The sequence below is a fragment of the Penaeus chinensis genome, chromosome 43 (genome assembly GCF_019202785.1).
Source record: "Penaeus chinensis breed Huanghai No. 1 chromosome 43, ASM1920278v2, whole genome shotgun sequence".
Taxonomy (NCBI): domain Eukaryota; kingdom Metazoa; phylum Arthropoda; class Malacostraca; order Decapoda; family Penaeidae; genus Penaeus; species Penaeus chinensis.
In genome coordinates this window covers 2,845,461-2,866,744 of record NC_061861.1, presented here as the reverse complement: position 1 = coordinate 2,866,744, position 21,284 = coordinate 2,845,461, and the positions used below count along the sequence as shown (strand labels likewise).

General features: G+C 39.2%; 1 protein-coding gene across 1 annotated transcript; it reads left to right on the top strand.

Annotated features, from left to right (window-relative positions):
- The first annotated feature begins 3,176 nt into the window (after window positions 1–3,176).
- Window positions 3,177–19,869, top strand: LOC125048168 (UNC93-like protein). The gene is given in 10 exon segments (XM_047646730.1): window positions 3,177–3,250; window positions 6,172–6,257; window positions 6,568–6,751; window positions 12,723–12,966; window positions 13,983–14,106; window positions 14,315–14,540; window positions 14,720–14,870; window positions 15,625–15,764; window positions 15,766–15,893; window positions 19,341–19,869. Coding segments are annotated over 9 exon segments (1,530 nt in total). The 5' UTR covers window positions 3,177–3,250; window positions 6,172–6,187; the 3' UTR covers window positions 19,604–19,869.
- The last annotated feature ends 1,415 nt before the right edge of the window (window positions 19,870–21,284 follow it).

Here is a 21,284-nt window from a genome sequence, read left to right as displayed (position 1 = left end):
CAACGAATTAACAGGAAAGATAGCATACGAAAGTCATTTTGATTTCTTATCTATCTACCTACCTAAGGGTATGAAATAAACTTATCTGTCAATTTATCTATATGGCTATCTTTCTACCTATATGTCTGTTTTCTGTCTATGTGTCTGTCAGTCTGTCTGTCTGTTTGTCTGTTTGTCTGCCTGCCTGCCTTTCTTTATATCTATCTATCTATCTATCTATCTATCTATCTATCTATCTATCTATCTATACTCACAAATTGAACATACAAATGAATGTTTAAAAAAATAATAATTATAATGATAATAACAAAAAAATAAAACGAATACAAAATACAGACATTTCCTAAAAGAAAAAGGTGTGACAATTTCCATATTCTTGGGGAAAAAAAAAGAAAAAGATCCGTTTGACATTTCAAGTTCCTCTCCGCCAGCGCGCCACACCTTCAGGCTGGTCGCGATCTGTGCCGGAATTCCCAGTGATTTGCGGTCACTTGGGGTTTGTTTTGCGGGTAAAGAAGTCCGATGATTTCTGGTCAATTTTCAGTCTTTTGTGACAATTGCGGCGAGAACGTTTTTCTTTTGTTTTGTTTTCCGTTTTCCTTGTTCGGATTGAATTTTTTTATTTTATTATTGTTGTTATTATTATTATTGTTATTATTTCTTCTTCTTTTTCTTCTTCTTCTTCTTCTTAATATTATTATTATTATTATTATTATTGTTATTATTATTGTTATTTATTATCAATATTTATTATCTATTGATGTTATTATTGTTATTATTATTATTATTATTATTATTATTAATATTATTATTATTATATTATTATCATCATTGTTATTATTATCAATTTATTATCATTTATTATCATTATTATATAATATATTTTTTTTCCATATTTGATATTAGGTTTTTTATTATTGGGAAAAAACGGACGTGGTTACGGGCGCATTTAGATGTTTGTTTGTTTACTGTTAGCGTGAATGTAATTTTTTCACAATCTACATGTATACGGAGTGAAGGCTGTTGATTTTGTCTGTATATATATTTTTTATAGATTTTTATTGCCTAAAAAAATATAATTATCATTACCATTGTTATTTATATCATTATTACTATTACTGTTGTCATTGTCATTATTATTATCATCATTATTATCTTTATCATTATCGTTATCATTATTATTATTATCATCATCATTATCACATTATTATTATCATGATCACTGGTATTCTTATCATTATTATTTGTCATATTCCATTTAACTGTTTTTTCAGGTAAATTAAAATTATTCAGCATGCTTTTTCATCAAGATATTTATTCAAGTGATATATTTCAACCTGAAATGTATGTCACGAGAGACTAACTGATTTTCAAAAAAGAAAATAACTACAGTTTTAGTTAAAAAGTAACAAATTAAAAACAACAGGTGGTTAAATTCATATTAAAGTTACAGAGAACGAGAGAGCGACCGTACAACAGAGAGAGAGAGAGAGAGAGAGAGAGAGAGAGAGATAGTGAGAGAGAGAGAGACAGAGAGACAGAGGAGAGAGAGAGAGAGAGAGAGAGAGAGAGAGAGAGAGAGAGAGAGAGAGGCAGAAAGAGAATTAGAGTGTGTTTAATGTGACTGTTTCACTCCTAATTTCATAACAGTCTGTGAAGAGAAATCAAGTTTTTCTGTGTGTGTGTGTGTGCGTGTGTGTGTGTGTGTGTGTGTGTATGTGTGTGTGTGTGTGTGTGTGTGTGTGTGTGTGTGTGTGTGCATGAGTACGTATTCATTTCTTATGCGCAATGTCATTTCCTTACAGTAGTATTCCCTGCGAATTTGATGATAAAAAAAGAATAGAAAGGCAAAATGATAATCAGAATAATAATAATAAAAAAGAAAGATTATTAGCCAAAGAAAAGACACAGGTTACCGACCTCGCTTATCCAGGCACCAATCATTCAAAAAATATAAAATAATAACACAATTTTTACATTTATTTCCAAACCGATTAAAAAGATAAGAAAAGAAAAGATAAGAATAAAACTTTCCAAACAAACGAGAAAAAAATATATATATATATATATTATATCTATCACTAAACAAAAGACGTTTAATCATAGAAATACAAGACCATGACTCGGCAACATCGCGGCAGGTTATCCGTTTTGTGTGCCAATAACTGACTCTAGGAAAATTTTTCGGACGGAGTTTCACTTTTCTTCGGGGGAATTCCCGTCTGTTTGCGGGTAAAGGGGCAGGCTTGTGACTAGAATCCGTTTAGGTATATTTGGGTATGTTGTGTGTGTGTGTGTGTGTGTGTGTGTGTGTGTGTGTGTGTGTGTGTGTGTGTGTGTGTGTGTGTGTGTGTGTGTGGTGTGTGTATCCATCCATGTTTCCATCACCTGAATTCATATGCATATAGAAAATAAAAATCTTTTGTAGCTAATTCTTATCTATCTATATGTCTCTATCTGTTTACCTGTTTATCATTCCATTCACCTATCCACCATTTATGATTTAGCAAAAATCATGCACAGTCCCAAGGCCTTTTCACTGCCTAGTCTTATCTACCTCTTTCTCTGTTCATATATCAATCTATCTGTCCACCTGTTCATATGTTTATCAGTCCACCTATCTATCCATTCATCCATCTATTCATCTGAAAGCAAATGTCATGCACAATCACATATTTTTTTTCACAGCATAATATTCTCTCTCTCTCTCTCTCTCTCTCTCTCTCTCTCTCTCTCTCTCTCTCTCTCTCTCTCTCTCTCTCTCTCTTTCTTTCTTTCTCTCTCTCTCTCTCTCTCTCTCTCTCTCTCTCTCTCTCTCTCTCTTTCTTTCTTTCTCTCTCTCTCTCTCTCTCTCTCTCTCTCTCTCTCTCTCTCTCTCTCTCTCTCTCTCTCTCTCTCTCTCTCTTTTCTAATGATATCTATATCGATACTATTATTATCATCATTGACATTATGATTTTTATGATATTATTAAGATACTAAAAATAATAAAGAATTAAACTTCTACTAATTTCGAAATCAAGAAAAAGGGTTAACCAAGTGAGATAGCCAGCATCAATTTATAGATCTATTCCATCTCTGAATTATCCAAAGACCAAAATCGTGCACATGCACAGGTACCTCTCGCTGCCTGTGCTTATCCGAGGTCAGTTCAGAAGAGAAACTAACGTAGTGGCGTCGTTGGCCAGAGAGCTCGCAGTATAAGGAATCCTCCTGTGTTGAGTAGGACTTGGGTGTTCAGTACTGTTGGGTAAATATAAGGAATGTGTTTTACTGCTATGTGTTGTGGGTTATGTTGCTGTGGGAATATGTTCGTGTATTTTGTTGTTTCCGATGCTATTGTTACATTAATATAATTTTTTTTTTAAATAAAACATTGTAATTATCATTATTAACAGCATTTTATAATCGTCATTCTCTCTCGCTCGCTCGCTCGCTTTATATATCAGTCTGCTAATCTGTCAGCATATCTAACTTTTTTATGTATCCAGCTATCCAGGTACCTATTTAGCCACCTGTCCTACGATTTGTGTATCTATCAATTTACAGTACTTATCTATTTGTATAGCTATCTATTTCCCTATGTACCTCTCTCTCTCTCTCTCTCTCTCTCTCTCTCTCTCTCTCTCTCTCTCTCTCTGTCTATCAGTCTATCTACCTAATATCTAACTATTCATCTACATATAATCTACCAGTCTATTTATCTATCGATTTATATACCTACCTACATACTAAACAATCTATATCTGTCTGTCTATCTCTCTCTCCATCCATCCATGTTGGTACTTTTACTTCTCTCGTGACTCTTTTCAAACCACATATTTTTTTTTAGGATCTTACTCTCAGTTAATATAAGCAGGAATTTCCCTGTATGTGTGTATGTGTATCTGTTAGGATAAGTCCGATATGCGAAGCTGAGCCTCGCCCGGGCTATGCCCATGAGGGTAGCCCGCCCTGTGTCGACGAATGCCGACTCGCTAACGTGTGTCAGCTGGTGCTGACTCGGATGAGCTTTTCCTTACCCGCCGTGGTGCCCAATTGCGAACCGCCGACCTCTCGGATGATGTGTATCTGTGTTTGTGTGTATGTGTATGTGTTTGTGTGTGTGTGTGCGTGTGTCTGTTTCTGTGACTGTGTGTGTGTCTATGCTTGTGTGTGTGTGCGTGCTGTAAAAAATGCATTAATTTGCTTTTTTTCTTCGTTTTGCATGAACTCTGCAAGTGAGTGTCCTTATGTATGCATGTTATTTTGTGTACGTGTGTGTGTGTGTGGGAGGGGGGCGGGTGATTGTAACATTCCACTAGTAAAATATATATATATATTTATATTGTCACTTTACCTCATGATATTTTTTTTTTTTATCACTAGAGGACATTACGAAGACAATGTTACACTGAAAATTTATGAATGGACGAGAAAAAAGATACCGTGATAAATTACACCTCTATCAAATTCAGAACCTATTGACGGCGAATTTTAGATTTAAGCTGCCATCTTAAGATAAAAAAAAGTGTATATTCATGGTTTTCTAGGATAATGTTATCTAAAACAGTTTTCGAAATACCTGTAAGTAAAATTTATTTCAAAAGTTAAATCTTATAACAGAGAGGCCTAGAAATTTCTAATAACTCACAATTCCACTACAGAATCTATAAATAGGTTATTTTGCTTCACTTCAAAGGATACACTTTAAACCTGCTTATATTATTAGTCCTGTTAGTCTGTCGGTCAAACTGCTTACTCCCAGCGCATTAATTTTGGCATGAACTGAATAACATAAGTTTTATTATCCCACAAACGCTTTCTGGGATTAAAGGCAAGAGATCATGGAATGAGGAAACGTATCTTAACAGTCGAGCAACATTTAACAGTGTGTTAATTTTCTCTCTGGATCAAGAGATAACTGGAAGCAATAGAAGAGGTAACAAATGTCTTTTTTCTCTCTTATTTTGACTTTATTAAAATCCTTTTTTATAGAATAATACCTTTAGTTTATTATGAACTACTTAAAAAAAATATATATATATATATATAATCATCGATACATGAACAGTTTCTACTTGAGTTACTCCTAACCTGTATCCCCAAAGCGAATAGAAAACGGGTACTGTAGTCACGGTCCTCAATGAGCGCGGAAGACATTTTTTTACATCAAAACCCCACTCATTTTGAGCTCAGTCACACGAGTAAATCCGTGCATCTAACAGCCTTCGGAATGGTAGTATTGTGATTAATAGTAACGATGAATGGTAGTGATGAATGGCAATTAAATCTGTGATTAACCTGATTCCAAGACTGTTAGACGGCGGACGCAAATCAGTCTATAATTCACTTAGAAAAGAGTGAGAAACTGGTATCTATTTATACACAAAAACATGATTAGTACAAATATGAAATGGCGTATTATCTTAATTGATAACTTCTTTTTAACACTTTTTTTTTACAAAGAACCTCATTTCCGGCTTGGACCAATTGGTCATACACACGCACATATAGATTGATAAATAGATAAATAAATAAATATACGGACAGATAGTCTAGATAAATAGATAGTCAGATAGACAGGCAGTCATATATAGAGATAAATATTTAGAAAGATAGATAGATAGATAGTCAAATAGACAGTTAGATAGTCAGATAGAAAGATAGACAGATAGACAGACAGATAGATAGATAGATAGACAGATAGTCAGATAGATAGACAGATGGATAGTCAGTTAGATAGAGACAGATAGATAGATAATCAAATAGACAGATAGATAAGATATATTTCATCTTCTTGGCAACCAGGAGTGAACTCGCATCCGTCGCCTTACTTGCAAAGTTTTTCGAGCAGCTGCGGAAGTCAAAAGAAAGTCGGAGTTTTTTTTTTAATCTGAAATCAAACAAAAGTGAATAAAAAGTCAAATCAAAAAGTCAAAAGGAAGAGAAAGTCAAGAAGTCAAAAGAGAAAGAAAGTCAAAAGTCAAAGGAAAATCAAACGGCCTCGAGCGCCGCCTCTGCCCTTGCTTGTTTTCCTCTTAAGGATTTCGATAAAACCGGTTTGTGTTTAGCTTTTTTTCTTTCTTTCTGTGAAGAGAATCAACGCGTTAGATTTGTTTTACTTCTTCTTCTTCTTCTTCTTCTTCTTCATTTCTTTATTTGTTGTTGTTTTTTTTTTTTTCATGCCAGTGTGGCGAAGATTACAATGGCCAGTTTGGAACCTGTTGGTGGAGTGCACAATCCTTCCTTCGTGGGAGACGATGGTGATTCTCAGGGTAAGTAATGTCACTCCTTATCTATATATCTGTCTCCGTTTGTTTGTATCTGTCTCTTCCTTTCTCTTTCGCTCTTTTTTTGCGGTTCTCTCTCTCTGTCTCTCTCTCTCTCTCTCTCTTTCTCTCTTTCTCCGTTCCTTTTTCTACCCCATGATCTTGATAAAAAAATAATCGTCATATTCTTGAGAAAACAACGAACTTCCAAAGAAAATATAAAAAAATCTACCTCCCACCCCCCAGATATATGTATATATATATAATCAATAAAATGTATAAATACATTTAAAAATATATATCTCCTTCCACCCAGGTCCAGCCGCCAAGTCAGTCGACGGCGGGCCTGCTACAGAAGCGTCTCCCCGGCAGGTTTTGACGAAGGAGGAAAAACAAGTGAAACAGGTCATTACGAAAAATCTCCTCCTTATCTCCCTGGCTTTCACGTTTCAGTTCACAAGTTACAACTCTAATATCAATCTGCAGTCCTCTCTCAATAAGTAAGTTGCTTCTGGATTTGTTTTTTTCTTGCGTTAGGGTTATATATATGTATGTAAGAGGTACAGAACCTTGGTACAGTTTGTTCTGGATGGTTGGGCAGTGACAGTGGTTAAAACGGCTTGACTCTTTATTAAGGAAGAGCACAGCACAGTAAGGGAACACATGAGACGATGCCTTGGGAAGCCTTGAGCGCGGGGCCGGGTTATCATCGTCTGGATCTACGGGCGTCTGGGCAGGAGGCGTCCTCTTCGGCATCTCACGGCGGCTGATACATGACGAGCTTCTGGAGTTTGATTGGCTCTGCGGGCACCCAGGCAGGCGGCGCTCTTCCACTACATCCTGGGGCGACTTAATACCTGCTCTGACGAACATCCTGGTCCGCAGGCCTATGGCGATCTTCCGGTGACGTCCTTCCCACAGCATCCTAAGGTGACCGTTTCTGCAGCAGGGTCCTCCTTCGGTGCCGTGTCGGATATCGGTGAACCAGATTATACACGTAAGGGCCAAGATAGTAAGAGAAAAAGAAAGGCAACGAATGTTTTTAATGTTCGTTTTTACTTTACCTTCGTTTTTTTTTTTTTAGTTTTGTGTTTTACTTTCATAAAGATACAAAGATAAAGAATTAAAATCTTTAGATCTTTACGCCTGCAACTACGACAGCAACAAACCCTATTAATGAAAAGGCTTCAGAGTCTTTTGTTCTGCGTAAATGAGCGAGTGAGTGAGTGTGTGAGTGAGCGACAGCGAGCGTAAATGAGTATGACAAACGCGAAGATTAACGTTCATTTTAACAATACTACGATAAATTAGCAATGCTATTAATTCAAAATTATTTCAACTACTACAATGAATTCAACATTGTATAATATGCGATATAATGTACGCACTAATGAACGGGGACGTGAAAAAAATATTCGCAAGCTTTCTCGCAGGTAGCCATGTCTAGCCATGCATGTTTGACTTCATCGACGGAGGATCCCTACACCCAAAATACCGTACTGAATTAAGCGAACGAGCTGGGAAATGTTTATAAATAACCTACACTATTCTGCGAATCTGTGATGGGTACACGTGACATGCCCTACGGGTATTTAACTATCATTAATCACACGATCGCTTGGAATTTACCCAAAACATGCAAGCGACTTCTAGAGGGTAAGAAGGGCGCGATTAATAAGCGAATAAATGATTCTAGCTTAAGCCTTAGTCCTACATTAATTAACGGACCCACTGTGGGTCACACCTACTCGAAAGTTCCCAATCGAACGAATAACTTTTTACTTGCACCTACTATCGTAACGTCGGATCTATTAGGCGATTCACGCAACCCCGGCTCATATTAGTCATCCCTGTGCACTACGATATGGGGAAGATACTAATGCTATACTCAAAATAATAAATTTATATAAAATCGCGTTACAAGCTTCGCTTTAGCGCCGATAGAACGTGTCACCAATGAGCAATGTAACGATGCTACGGTTATCCCCATGGTCTCAACAACAACAACAATCAAATTACGGGAAAAACGAGTGGTCATTTCTTGGCCCTTCCACGTACCCAACCGACCGGAAGGGAAAGAGGAAAATGTCACATCGGGGCGGGGAAGGAACGAGTACAAATTATATGATGTCGATAATCACGAACGCGTTAAATTCGTTGTAGTTGAAACAATAAAAATCTCTAATAACGAGAGAAATTAAGTAAATACTCGATTAATGGACGAGCTTCATGTTTGTTGGCCATAGAGTGACTGCACATACGTTTTAACATATTTATGGGAGAAGAAGGGAGGGAAAAGAAGTGAAGAGGCCCAAAACGTGTACTCACGTGGTTTTGAAGACGTGGTCGGTCGTAGAAGCGAAGGTCGAGCGGATTTTGGAGACTGTGTGTCCGTGTTAAGAGCCAATAGGATGCAACGACCACCCTGCCACCAGTTTATAAAAGATTCATGGTGGTATGGTAGTCAACGTACTTACGACTCGCAACATATGTAAAGGGACACACGCTACTGGTGTCTAAGGGTAAAAGCTGAGCGCGGCGTCGCGCGTCCGGCCGGCCAGCCCTGAGGGCGAAAGCCGGACTGACCTTATCACGTCGGCCGCTGGACACGAACTGACTAAGGCTGGGGTCATGCTCGGGCACAAGTGCGAGCGTCCAGCGGACACGTGGTGTGGGGCATCGGCGGCAGGAAGGGTGGGGGGAGCGAGGTGAAGTCACCGGTTCCGTCTGTTAATGAGTTTCCAATATATATATATATATATATATATATATATATATATATATGTGTGTGTGTGTGTGTGTGTGTGTGTGTGTGTGTGTGTATGTGTGTGTGTGTGTGTGTGTGTATTCATATAAACATATACATCTAGACAGATAAATAGATTGATGGATAGATAAAGACATACACAGTATATATGTATATATACATATATATACATATATATATGTGTATATATACATTTATATATATATATGTGTATATATATGTATATACACATATATATATACAAATGTGTATATATATGTGTATATACGAATGTGTGTGTGTGTATATATATATATATATATATGTGTGTGTGTTTATATTTATCTATCTATATATATAGATAGATATATATTACACACATATATATATGTATATATATATATAGATATATATATATATATATATATATATATATATATATATACCGTGTACATAAGCGGCTGCTTGCGGGCAACGTGCTTACCACGTGGTACCTCAACCTATGCCTAGAAGTGGCGTCCCCACGCCACTTCCGGGTATTTAAGGCCAAGGATGACCCAGGTCACAGAGAGTTCCTACCCAACGCTTGTCCGGTCAAGGTAGGGCGCCCGGCCTACGGTCTCAGCGGGAGGGCTCCGGTCATTCTCGCCAGCCTCTTGGCCCCCCCTGGGCTGACCGCGACTACCCGCACTGCGCTTTACCCAGACCTTGTCGTGTTGCCATATCTCTGTGTTGCTGGTACTCTTCTAAATAAAAAGATTCAAAGCCACCGTCCCCTTTTACTACTCCTGCTTGACCAATGTATAAAGGTGTTCAATCTAAAGAGCCTTTTACATTCTGGTGGCAGGGTGGTAGTTGCGACCTTCGGCCCGCAACATGGACTCACAGCCTCCGGTTACCACTCGAACCATCGCTTCCCACGCCCATGTCTTCGAAACCTGTGAGTACACATTTTGGGCCTTTTTCCTTTCTTTTCTCTATCATCCCCCATAAATGTGTTAAGCCGTATGTGCAGTCACTCTCACGTTGCTTTTGTTGGGTTAAAGGGGTAATTGACAGTAAATGGCATGCTCTCCATTCTTCTGACCTCAGATTACATTACTGTGTGATCACGGTATGGATTCAAACAATATTGATATCGTTCGTTTATTAAGTATTTATTTAATTTTTCTCGTGATTCGAGACTTATATTATTTCAAATGCAACGAATTTAGCGCGATCGTGATTTTATTGTTTCATGAACATCATCTCATTATTTCTTTTCTCACTGACCATTTCCCGTTTTGACCTGACCTTGGAGTGATAAGTCATTAGTCAAACCCGCTAGGACAGTTGGGTGATCTGACCTCATTTTCACTTTGAGTGATTTAAAGGCTGAAATGGCTGTGAGAACAGCTAGAATTTCTTATAAATTGGTTTCTAGAATTGTTACAATATAGGGATAACGCATAGCAACCGTTACATGTTCATTGGTGACACGTTCTATCGGCGCTAGAGCGGAGCTTGTAACGCGATTTATATACATTTACATTTTAATATAGTGCCAGGGATCTTCCCCATTACCCTGATTACCCTGGGGTTGTGTATATGCCTAATAGATCTGCGCTCCGACGTTATTTCGTTCGGCAACTTTTGAGCCGGTGTGACCCACTGTTACATCCGTTAAATAATGTAGGACTATGGCTTAAGCTTGAATCGTGATTAATTTATTAATCACACCCTGCTCACACTTTAGACGTCGCTGCCATGTTTGGGTAAAATCCCATCTATTTGTGGACAAATTGTTACCTCGGCAGATTGTTCCCCGAGAAAATTCGCTTGCGTGAAGCCGCGAATATTGTTTTCGCGTCACCATTCATTAGTGCGTCATTCTGTCGCATATCATTAAATGTTAAATTAAATGTGGTAGTTGAAATAATTTTTTAACTAGTTTATCGCATTTTTTTAAAAGACGAACGGTATTCTGGGGTTGGGCATCCATGTCCGCTCTGTGTGAGGTCACTCTCACTCTCATTAACTGTCACTCACACACACACACGTTCACTCACTCACTCACTCACTCACCTACGCAGAACAAAAGACACCGAAACCTTCCATTAATAGGGTTTGTTGCTGTCGTATTTGCAGGCGTAAAAGATCTATGACGCATCTCTTTGCCCGAGAGTTTGTCAGTCGTGATGTGGGACCTGTACATGAATTATTATTTGACATTCATTTCTCTTCTGTGTTACGATAATGGTTCAAGTAAATCCTTGCGGATTGCCAAATTGTCGTTTCCCTTACTTTATTCTCATTCTATCAAGAGACGGCTTGGTAGTTCAAACTAGCTCCTTGCAGACCGCTACTACCGTCTCTCTCTTCTAATTTCTTCTTTGAACGTAAAACACTAAATGAAAAAACCAGACGAAAATAACGAAAATTCGACCATAAAAACTGCAAATTATTTGAATAATCGGCTAGTGGCGCTTAACACCCCCTCTTCTCTGTTATCTCTCTTTTCTCTTACTATCTTGGCCCTTATGTGTATAATCTGGTTCACGATATCTGTCACGGCACCGAAGGAGGCCCTGCTGCAGAAACGGTCACCTTCGGACGCTGTGGAAAACGTCACCGGAAGATCGCCAGAAGCCTGTAGACCAGGCATTAAGCCGCCCAGGATGTGGAAGGGCGGCTGCCTGCCAGGACGCCCGTAGATCCAGTGAAGGACCAGGAACACGCCAGCGCAGGTACTAATCGCCCCATGATGCTGTGACGGGCACCGCCCGCCTGGACGCCGTAGATCCAGTTAAAACTCCAGGAGCATCAGCCGAGAAGGACCTGGACGAAATCTGTGGACACGAGTAAGCCGCCGAGTTAGGCCTGGACGAGGACTACGAGGAAGTCTGGACGAGTCCGAAGTCAAGGAGGACCTGTGCGAGACCTTCAAGGATGTGTGGATGTCGAGGACGGACGGATTTACAAGGGAACAGGATGAAGATGACAACAAAGACGAGCAGCCACGAAGATGCACCAGGGACAGCACACACGAGAACTAAGTGATTAGCAAGTCAAGAACCAGCCAAGTTGGGTCACCCTTGAGGCAAATCTAAGGCACCTCAAGGGCGAGGCGTTAGTAGGTGGCCGAGCAATATATTGTGTACAAAAGCAGCTGCTTGTGGGCAACATGCTTACCACGTGGTCCCTCAACCTATGCCTAGAAGTGGCGTCCCCACGCCACTCCCGGGTATTTAATGCCAAGGATGACCCAGGTCACAGAGAGGTCCTGGCCAACGCTTGTCCGGTCAAGGTAGGGCGCCTGGCCTACGGTCTCAAGCGGAAGGCTCCGGTCATTCTCGCCAGCCTCTCGGCCCCACCTGGGCTGACCGCGACTACCCGCACTGCGCTTTACCCAGACCTTGTCGTGTTGCCATATCTCTGTGTTGCTGGTACTCTTCTAAATAAAAATAGTCAAAGCCACCGTCCCCTTTTACTACTCCTGCTTAACCAATGTATAAAGGTGTTCAATTAAATAGCCTTTACAATATATATCACATATATATATATATATATATATATATATATATATATGTATTTATATATAAACATATACATATATGTATGTATATATATGTATTTATATATAAACATATACATATATATATATATATATACATATGTACCCCGCCACTCTCTGGAAAGATCAACACGTTCTTCGCACAGTAAGACCTTCCCTCCCACCCCCACAGGGTACACGGCACGGCGGGCATGACCGCTCTGTACATCGGCATGATCATCTCGTGCAGTTTCCTTCCTTCTCTGGCGATCAACAAACTCAGGGAGAAAAACACCATTGTCCTTTGCATGCTGTGCTTCCTGCCCTACATGGCCGTGCAGATGTATCCCAACGTCTTCCTTCTGGTGCCCGCGGGCTTCCTGCTCGGACTCGCCGCCGGGCCCCTGTGGTCCGCCAAGTGCACCTACCTCACCAAGGTCTGTGCTTCTGTCGAATTTAGGATTTTTTTCCTCTGTTTTGGTCTTATCTCACTGAAGCTTGTTTGTTTTTTATATTTTTTGTCTTTATCTCACCAAGGTTTATGTTGTTGATTTTTATCTTTATCTTTATCTTTATCTTTGCATTATGGCCTTTATATCACTAAGGTTTGTGCTACGGCAATTCACTGCAAGAAATACAGTGATCAAGGACAAAAACTGATCGGGTGTTGCGATAGAGAGTCAGTAGAGGTGATGACTGAGTAGATGTTGAGGAAGGTGATGCCGTGGTGGTGACCGGATGTCGACGGGGATGACCAGGTGGGTGGTGATGTCGTGAAGCTGCGGTGGTGATGCTGTTGTGATGAGGGCGGTGGCAAGAGACTGGTAGATGGTCTGGGTAATGAGGCTTTGGCGGTGATTGCTGTGGCGGTGTAAGTTGTGATGGATAGAGCACTGCAAGTCAGTGCGGTCGTGAAAGTGTTGCAGAGAAATGTAAATAATAAGAATATACGACGGGCAATGCAGACTCGATTAATTCTTTATTGATGATAACAGAAATACACAAGATTATCCTGAAATATTAAACCTTAATACTAAACAACCTGGTTTGGCACCAACAGTGTTGTGGCTAAATCCTGTGTTGTTATTTAGGAAGAAAAGTTTGTTCTGGAGGTAATATACATTGGACAGTCGTTACAGAAGTATTGATAGTCTTTTATGTATCTGTCTGTTTGTTTATCTGTCTCTATGTATCTGTGTCTGTCTCAATTTCTCTATCATTCTCTCTGTCTCTCTCTCTCTCTCTCTCTCTCTCTCTCTCTCTCTCTCTCTCTCTCTCTCTCTCTCTCTCTCTCTCTCTCTCTCTCTCTCTCTCTCTCTCTCTCTCTCTCTCTCTCTCTCTCTCTCTCTCTCTCTCTCTCTCTCTATCATTTTCTCATTTTCTCATTATATGTAAATAGAAACAGATATATGTTTGCCTGTGTGTTATACATGTATATATACTTCTCTCTTAGGGTGGCACCAAGTACGCTGACATGCAAAACAAAGAGAGGAAACTGACTATTAACCGTTTTTTCGGGATCTTCTTCTTGTTCTTCCAATCGACGCAGGTGTGGGGCAATGTCATCTCTTCTACAGGTGGGTCTTGGAAGGGATTATGAGAAATGAGAGGGAGAGGGGGGGAGGGAAGGAGTGAGAGAGAGGAGGAGGGAGAGATCCAGACAATCTACTCCCCCACAAAAATAAAAAGAATATAATACTAATAAAACGAACTAACAGTAATGATAATCATAATGATTTTAGATAAGAGCGGAATACTAACACTAAAACCATACAAAATCCACAGTGTTGTCAGTGGGCATCGAAGAGGAACACAAAACAGAAGATAATTTAATGGTGTGCGGGTACCACTTCTGCCCGTGGGATGAACACGCCCATACCACGATTACCAACAACTCTGATACCAAAGAAGTCATCCCACAATGGCAACGGTACACCATGTCTGGGATTTATCTTGGATTTGTCGTCCTCTCGGCCCTTATCGTCCTAATATTCGTCGATCCGCTCGAGAGGTTTGTGTGGAACGCCTTTTTTTACTAATTCGTTGTTCCGGCTTATTTATCAATTTGTCCGTTTATTTGTTTAGATATCACATATGTCTATGTTCATCCTACAATTAATTAATTATCTTTTCCCTCCCAAATTCTTTTCTCCCATCCTTAATTCCCCTCACGACTTAAAACAAAAAAAGTTTCGATAAGGGGCAGAGGTTGGAGGTGAGCAACAAACAGCTGATCGTCAACACTTTCAACCACGCGCGTCACCCTTATCAGCTGCTGATTATTCCCCTGACAATCTGGTCCGGGGTCGAGCAGGAGTTCCTCTCTGCGGACTACACTGCTGTAAGTTTTTTTTTATGATACTTTTTTTTTTTTTTTTTTGAAGATACTGCAGGTGAGGATAGATGATTTAGTTCATGTAACTGTGCATGATAACTCACGCTCGAATAAAGATACAAAACAAACATACACATACATAAACGCACACACACACAGATATATATGTATGTATGTATATATATATATATATATATATATATATAATACATATATACATGAATATATATATGTGTGTGTGTGTGTGTGTATGTATTTATGAATGTATGTATGTATGCATGTATGTACGATGGATGCACTTCCGCATATAGATATATAACAACTCTCCCTGATCAGGCTTCGAACCTAGGCCACTCCGGGTATGAAACCGGAGGGCCAGTACTAAAACAACCATACCACACGACCCATTAAAAGGAGTGTGCAACTAGGATCTAACTAGCTCCATAGACATGACCTATCTACTCATACATGAGTAATGATAGCGAGGTTTTACACACACTCCCCGTGGGCACTCAGTGGAAATTGATTCAGAAATTCGAAACCGAAGTCAGATGTACTGAGGGTGTATATATATGAGAGATATCCCTATCATTACTAGAGTATAGTCATTATCGAATATCATCATTATCGCCACCATCAACATAACCACATATAACGTCCTCCTCAAAAAATAACAATAATAATAATAATAATAAAGAAAGAGAGAAAGAAGAAAAACAAATCCCTCACAACTCCCCCCCCCCCCCCTCTCCCAACCTAGGCCTACGTCTCGTGCGGCCTCGGCGTGCACATGGTCGGCGCCACCATCATATGCTACGGAGTATGCGATATGCTGTGCAGTCTGGGCTTCATCCCCCCTCGTCCGAAGGCTCGGCCGCGTCCCCGTCTTCAGCCTCGGCGCCGCTGTTAACGTGGGCGTTATTATCACCCTGAGGTTCTGGACGCCGGGACCCGATGACCTCGTTCTGTTCTTCGTCCTGGCCGGGCTGTGGGGCGTGGCGGACGCCGTGTGGCAGACGCAGATCAATGGTATTCCTGCAGCTCCTGTTTGTTTGTCAGGTTACGTATGTGTGTGTGTGGAATGGATTTGTTTGTCTTGTTTGTTTGTTTGTTTACTTATTTGTGTGTGTGTTTTTTTTTAGGGGTAAGGGAGTGGGTGAATGAGGGGGGGGGGGGGGGCGATGCTGTGGGGCATTTTTTTTTTCTCTCTCATTATATATGTGTGTGTGTGTGTGTGTGTGTGTGTATACATATATATTCATATATATTCATATATATGTATATATATATATAGAGAGAGAGAGAGAGACACATATATATATATATATATATATATCCCTCCCTCTCTCTATCTATCTATCTATCTACCTACCTATCTATCTCTATCTCTCTCTTTATCTCCTTCTCTCTCTCTCTCTCTCTATCTATCTATCTATCTCTCCTCTCTCTCTCTCTATATATATATATATGTGTATATGTGTGTGTGTGTGTGTGTGTGTGTGTGTGTGTGTGTGTACATATATAAATATGTACATGTATATATCATCATCATCATCAGCCTGGGTCAATCCACTGCAGGACGTAAGCCTCTCCCAATATTTTCCATCTTTGTTTGTCTTGCATTTTTTGCTTCCAGTCTTGACCCCCAAATTTCTTTATTTCGTCGCGCCATCTTGTCATAGGTCTGGCCCTTGGCCTCTTTACATAATATGTACATGTATATATCATCATCATCATCATCAGCCTGGGTCAATCCACTGCAGGACGAAGGCCTCTCCCAATCTTTTCCATCTGTGTTTGTCTTGCGTTTTTTGCTTCCAGTCTTGGCCCCAAAATTTCTTTATTTCGTCGCGCCATCTTGTCATAGGTCTGGCCCTTGGCCTCTTTATGTTATTTATAACCCAGTCTGTTACTTTCTTTGTCCATCTGATGCGTTGCTTAATTTCCTCTTCGCTAGATGTGTTTGTCTGTACGAGTTGCCCTAGGTATATATACTTGTCTACTACCTCTAGCGCTTCACCTTGAACATGTATCTGTTCGAATTGAACACTACTGATGAACATGATCTTAGTCTTTCTTTTGTCCATCCTAAGTTCGACTTTCAGGCATTCTCTATTCAGATAATTTATTAGTTGCTGCATTTCATTTGCAGATTCACTGAAGAGAACAATATCATCTGCAAATCGTAGATTGATTAGGTATTCGTCCCCAATTTTGATACCCTTTCCGGTCCATTCTAGCTTCGTGAATATTTCCTCACGGCAAGCTGTATACAGTTTTGGTGAGATGGTATCGCCCTGTCTAACACCTTTTTTAATTGGGATTTTATCGATTTCCGTGTGGAGCTTGATGGTTGCTGTCCCATCTTTCTATATATCTTCTAATATTTTACAATATACTTCCTCTCCTCCCTGTCTTCGAATAGCTTCTAGTACTGCTGGTATTTGTACAGAGTCAAATGCTTTTTCGTAATCGATGAATGCCATACATAGGGGTTTCCTATATTCCTATATGTATGTGGGCTGTTATTGAGAATCCACTGCGGAAACCTGCCTGTTCTCTAGGATGGTTAGAATCCAGACCGTCAGAGATGCGAGTTATGATGATTTTAGTGAACAGTTTGTAAGTAACTGAAAGGAGACTTATGGGTCGGTACTTCTTTAAATCTTTCCTTTCCCCTTTTTTATGAATCAAAATAATTGTTTTCCACTACTCTTATGATTTTACTCTTATTGTATGTCACTTCTCCGTCTGGTTTCTTTATTGCATATATTTGATTTCTCCCTATTCCTAGTCTCCTCTTAGCTGTTTTCATGCTGGTATCTGAGATCACTGTTTCATTTATATTTGAGTAATGAATTTCCGTACATCTTCTTCTTTTTATTTATAGTTTTTGTTAGTTCAGCTAATTCTATTTTATCCCTATTTGACGATGCTTTCATGACCCTACGTTTTTGCATAAGTTGTTAATTTCTATCGAGAGCTTACTGGAGCTTTGTTTGACGTTTTTACAGCCTACTTCAAGTGCAGCTTCCTTTATTATGTCATTGAGCTGTTTGTTGATTTGGTCAATGTTGAGATCTTCGTCGCTGAGAAGTGAATATCTGTTTTGGATGTTAATGCTAAATTCTGTCGATTTGGTCTTCAAGTTAGCTTAGCTTGGCTGCGGTGTTCGTATGAGTTTATTCCTTTCCCTTCTGAGTTGTAATTCAATTTGGCCTCTGACCAACCTATGGTCGCTGCCAACATTTACTTTATTAATAACTTCCACATAGTTTACTATATCGCGCCCATTTGAAATTATGCAGTCAATTTCGTTTTTGATGTCCGATGGCGACTTCCATGTCCACTTCCGCTCTAGTCTTTTTTCGAAGAATGTATTCATGATATCGAGTGATCGAGCCTCCGCAAAGTCGACTAGCATTTGTCCTTTCTCATTCCTAGTGCCTATTCCGTGATTCCCCACTTTGGTTTCTCCTTCTGTCTTTTTACCTATTTTGGCATTAAAATCTCCCATTATTATTGTAAATGGGTTTTTACTCTCTCGCTGGCTAATGGACAGCTTCATATAAGCTTTCTATTTTTTTCATTACTGTGGCTGCAAGTTGGAGCACAGACTTGAACAATCTTTAAGTTGTACCTATTATTTAGTTTTATTGTTACTGAAGCCACTCTTTATATATATATATATATATATATATATATATATCCCCCTCTCTCTCGTCGTCTGAGAGCCAGCGCTGAAGAGGCGGCGCGGTGCCTCCAGGCCTCGAGGCGCAGGCGAGGGAGGTCCTGACAAAGTGAGGGCGAAAGGCGTTCTGGCTGAAAATGTCTTCTCAGGGCACGAAGGGCCGTTTCCACTCTCTCTCTCTCTCTCTCTCTCTTAATCAATTTTTTTTTTTTTTTTTTTTTTTTTCGTGAGAGCAGATGTAATAAACCGTCATTACATGATAAAGGAAATTTAAAATAATTGCGTTTTGGAGGGTAAATCCCACTATTATTCGGCTTTGCTATTAACTAGATATAAAAAACAATAAGGTATTTGTCGTAATGGCATTTCATCATAGACAGATTATGAAATCCTCTTCTGATAACAGAAATACTTGTACAATAAGGGGATACGTACATATTTTTTTTTACGTGTTTTATTTATATAATATGGATAAGCCGGTAACACTATACCTAAATTCAAACACACAAAAGTCCAAAAGAATTATTAAATAAGAAATAATGATAGATAAATAAAAGAAGACAGATCATTTATAAAACCTGTATACCACTACACCATGATTCAAAATACACCTAAGCAAAGAAAAATAGATAAATAAATGAAAAAATAAGGTAAAATGAAATTTATAGATAAATCAAGAAAATAAAACATAAATAAAAAGAAAACGACTTTCAGCCGTTCTTATTTTCAATTTTCAAAAACCTCTAACCGGTTTTTTTTTCTCTCTCTCTCTCTCGACCAATCAGCGCTCTACGGCGTGATCTTCCCCGGCCAATCGGAAGCTTCCTTCAGCAACTACCGCCTGTGGGAGTCGCTGGGCTTCGTCATCGCCTACGCCAGCAGTACCGTGCTCTGCGTGGACTCAAAGGTCACCATCCTCTTGGTCTTCCTCCTGCTGGGGATCCTTGGCTATTACGTGATCGAGGTCCTCGAGAGAAGCGGAGGGCTGAGGAAGGACAGAGAGGGGCGGGTGCTGGGCGTGGATCGACTTGTCTTGGGGAGTTATTGAGGATATATATGTATATATAAATATAAATATATTTTTTTTGTCGTTCTTTGCATTTTAACATTTTATCTTTCTCTCAATCTTGTTTTTATTTTTTTCCCCTAAGTTTCACTTGTATTCTTTGTTTGTTTTCTCATTTGTTTGTCTTTGTTTCTTTCTTTTTGTAGGTTACTTTTTCTTTTGATCTATTTTTAGCTTCCACTTTATTCTCGCTCCTTTCTCTTTGCCTTTATCTTTCACTCCAGTTTTTCTCATTCGTTTCCCTTTTCTCTTTCACTTTTTCTTTCACCAGATGTTCTTTCTCTCACTCGTTTCTCCTTATCCTTTTCTTTCACTTCAGTTGTTCTTTCTCTCGCTTGTTCTCCTTTCCTTTTTCTCCTTTCCTATTTCTCTTTCTAGTCATTCCTTTTTTTTTTTTTCTCTCTCTCTCACTCGTTCTCTTTGACTTTCTTTCCTTATCTTTCACTCCAGTTTTTTTTTTTTCTTTGTCTTGTTCTTTTCTATCTCTCATTTTCTATTTTTCTTTTTCCTCCTTGTTCTCCTTTTCTCTTTCTCTTTCTCGCCCTTTTTCTCATTCTATCTCATTGCTTGCACTCCCTTTCTTTCTCTTATCGCTTTCTGTGTCTCTCCCCCACTTTTCTTTGTCTCGCTTGATCTTCTTTTTATTCCCTTTTCTCCTTATCTTTATCTTTCACTCATATTTATGTACCCTCTCCTCTCGCCCTTCTCTTTCTTCTGCGCCAGTAACCTGTTATAAGAAAAAAAAATGAAGAATTTATAAATGAGACAAAAATATCTCACTTTCATGCGTTAATACAGTGATAGAGATTATATCAATATGCATTCTTCATTGTTACTGAGAAATATGAATATATGAGTGCTACTGTAGGATGATTTACATGTTTGTATGCAGATGTGCATGTATTCGTTCGGATTGTTTCCTCAATAACAATAGGCAGTAAGATTATAGTCATTAAAGTGATATTGTTACAACGCTAAAATATATATATAAATATATATATTATGTGTATATATATCATTTAAAAAACAAGAACACAGAAAGTGTATTTTTTCTCTCCTTTTTTTCTTTGACTCATTCGCTGTCGTCTATTATATTTTGCAATATTCTTGAACTTTTTCATAAGAGTTACTCAGACGTGACGCAGTGGCAGGCGCTCGCCCTCGATGAAGAGCTGTGCAAGCAGGGCGCCGCAAGGGCTGCGCTGTGCAATGACAACTCTGTCAAAGCCTCGAGATAAAACGGTAGGTGCGAAAAGGGGTTTTGCTGGACGCCGCCGCACCCAAGGACGCGGTTGTCCCGGGACGCAGGAGTTACATGACGAGTATATATGTAGATGTGTGTATAAGTGTGTGTGAATATATGGATATTCATATATATATAAATATATATATATGCATATACACATATATATATATATATTCATTTATACATATATGTGTGTGTGTGTGTGCGTGTGTGTGTGTGTGTGTGTGTGTCTATATATATATATATATATATATATATATGTGTGTGTGTGTGTTTGTTTATGTACATGTGAGTGTTTATGTAGCAAATGCATACATACTGCACACCCATCAGTTTCCACGGCCACCTGAAGTAGAGCCAACCGACCTCCAGCAATGACCTGCACTCCAGACACTTCACGACATGCGACCTTAAACA